Source organism: Trypanosoma conorhini, assembly GCF_003719485.1.
Source record: "Trypanosoma conorhini strain 025E chromosome Unknown Tco_14.4_contig_01287, whole genome shotgun sequence".
NCBI lineage: Eukaryota > Euglenozoa > Kinetoplastea > Trypanosomatida > Trypanosomatidae > Trypanosoma > Trypanosoma conorhini.
The window spans coordinates 2,014-3,061 of record NW_021705353.1 but is presented as its reverse complement, the minus strand read 5'-3'; the positions used below and the strand labels follow the sequence as shown (position 1 = coordinate 3,061).

The following is a 1,048-nucleotide window of genomic DNA, read 5'->3' as shown; positions in this document are numbered from 1 at the left end:
AACAGGACGCGGAGCTGTGAGCGCTCGCAGTCCTCTGCGATATGCTCCACAGGCACTGGTCTCCACTGATGACCCGCCGTGACGGAAGTGCGTGGCGCGTGGCAGTGCGTGCTCCGCTTGGCACCGGCCAATGGAGGAGGGCAGGCGCTGTCGTCGCCCTGTTCCCCAGAGGTCCATTTGCCTACGAGTTTTGTCTCCCTTGCGTCCGGCGCTTTTTTGTGCGCTGGCGGCCTCACTTGTGGCCAGGTGCGCCCGCTGGTGCTTTCTCCTCTCCTCCGCTGCCTCCAGTGCATCGTGCCATCTCTCTCTCTCTCTCTCTCTCTCCCTCCATGCGGCAGTAATTTACAGGCTACACAGCAAGACAATCGCAGGGCAGCAGTTATGGCGGTGTGTTGGAGGCGGCGTGGTTGCAGTGCGCACTTTGGTTCGCGGCCCTCCGCGGCGGCGCCGTGCCTTGTCCTTCTGCTGCTGCTGCTGCTTCCGTTACCCCCGCACGGCGCAGCCGCCCAAGCCGCAGATCCTTACACCCTAGTGAAGATTTTGATTGTTAGGCAAAATGATCTTGGCCCACTCACCCCAATGTCCACCGCATTTTACGCCGGCCTGCGTGCGTCGCTGAAGACGCACGTCTACACGTATGCTCGCGATGTTCCGCTAGATATTGTCTATAGCAGAGCGAAGTTGGCCGGCTACGTCAATGCTCTGGAGAAAGTGATGCAAAAAGAAGAGGGCATTCTCACTCTTCTGGCCCAGTTCGGTGACGCCTCTGTGATGGAGGTGCGTTCTACTTTAAATCGCTTTGACCTCGTTTCTTTTGCCCCTTTCACTGGGTCGAGTGCGGTGCGTGGGTGGGATTCCAACCTGTACTTTGTGCGCGCCAGCCCTGCGGCCGAGCTGCTGACGCTTCTCCGCTACGCCGTGGCTCAGCTGCGGGTGCTTCGGCTGGGCTTCATGTACCTGCAGGGCGTCCTTTTTGGTGAAGAGGAGTATGAGCAGGCAAAACGTGTGATGTCGGCGATGGGCTACGAGTTCTGCGGCGTCTTCACCA

The 1,048-nt window shown here is 59.6% G+C and overlaps 1 protein-coding gene across 1 annotated transcript, besides 1 other annotated feature; it reads left to right on the top strand.

Moving 5' to 3' along the window:
- Window positions 1-300: 300 nt before the first annotated feature.
- Window positions 301-328: a microsatellite.
- A 53-nt stretch (window positions 329-381) lies between these two features.
- Window positions 382-1,047, top strand: Tco025E_09790 (receptor-type adenylate cyclase; the record flags this gene model as incomplete). Its single annotated transcript, XM_029376597.1, has 1 exon — window positions 382-1,047. A coding segment is annotated over one exon (666 nt), but the record flags the coding sequence as incomplete, so codon positions are not given.
- Between the last annotated feature and the right edge of the window lies 1 nt (window position 1,048).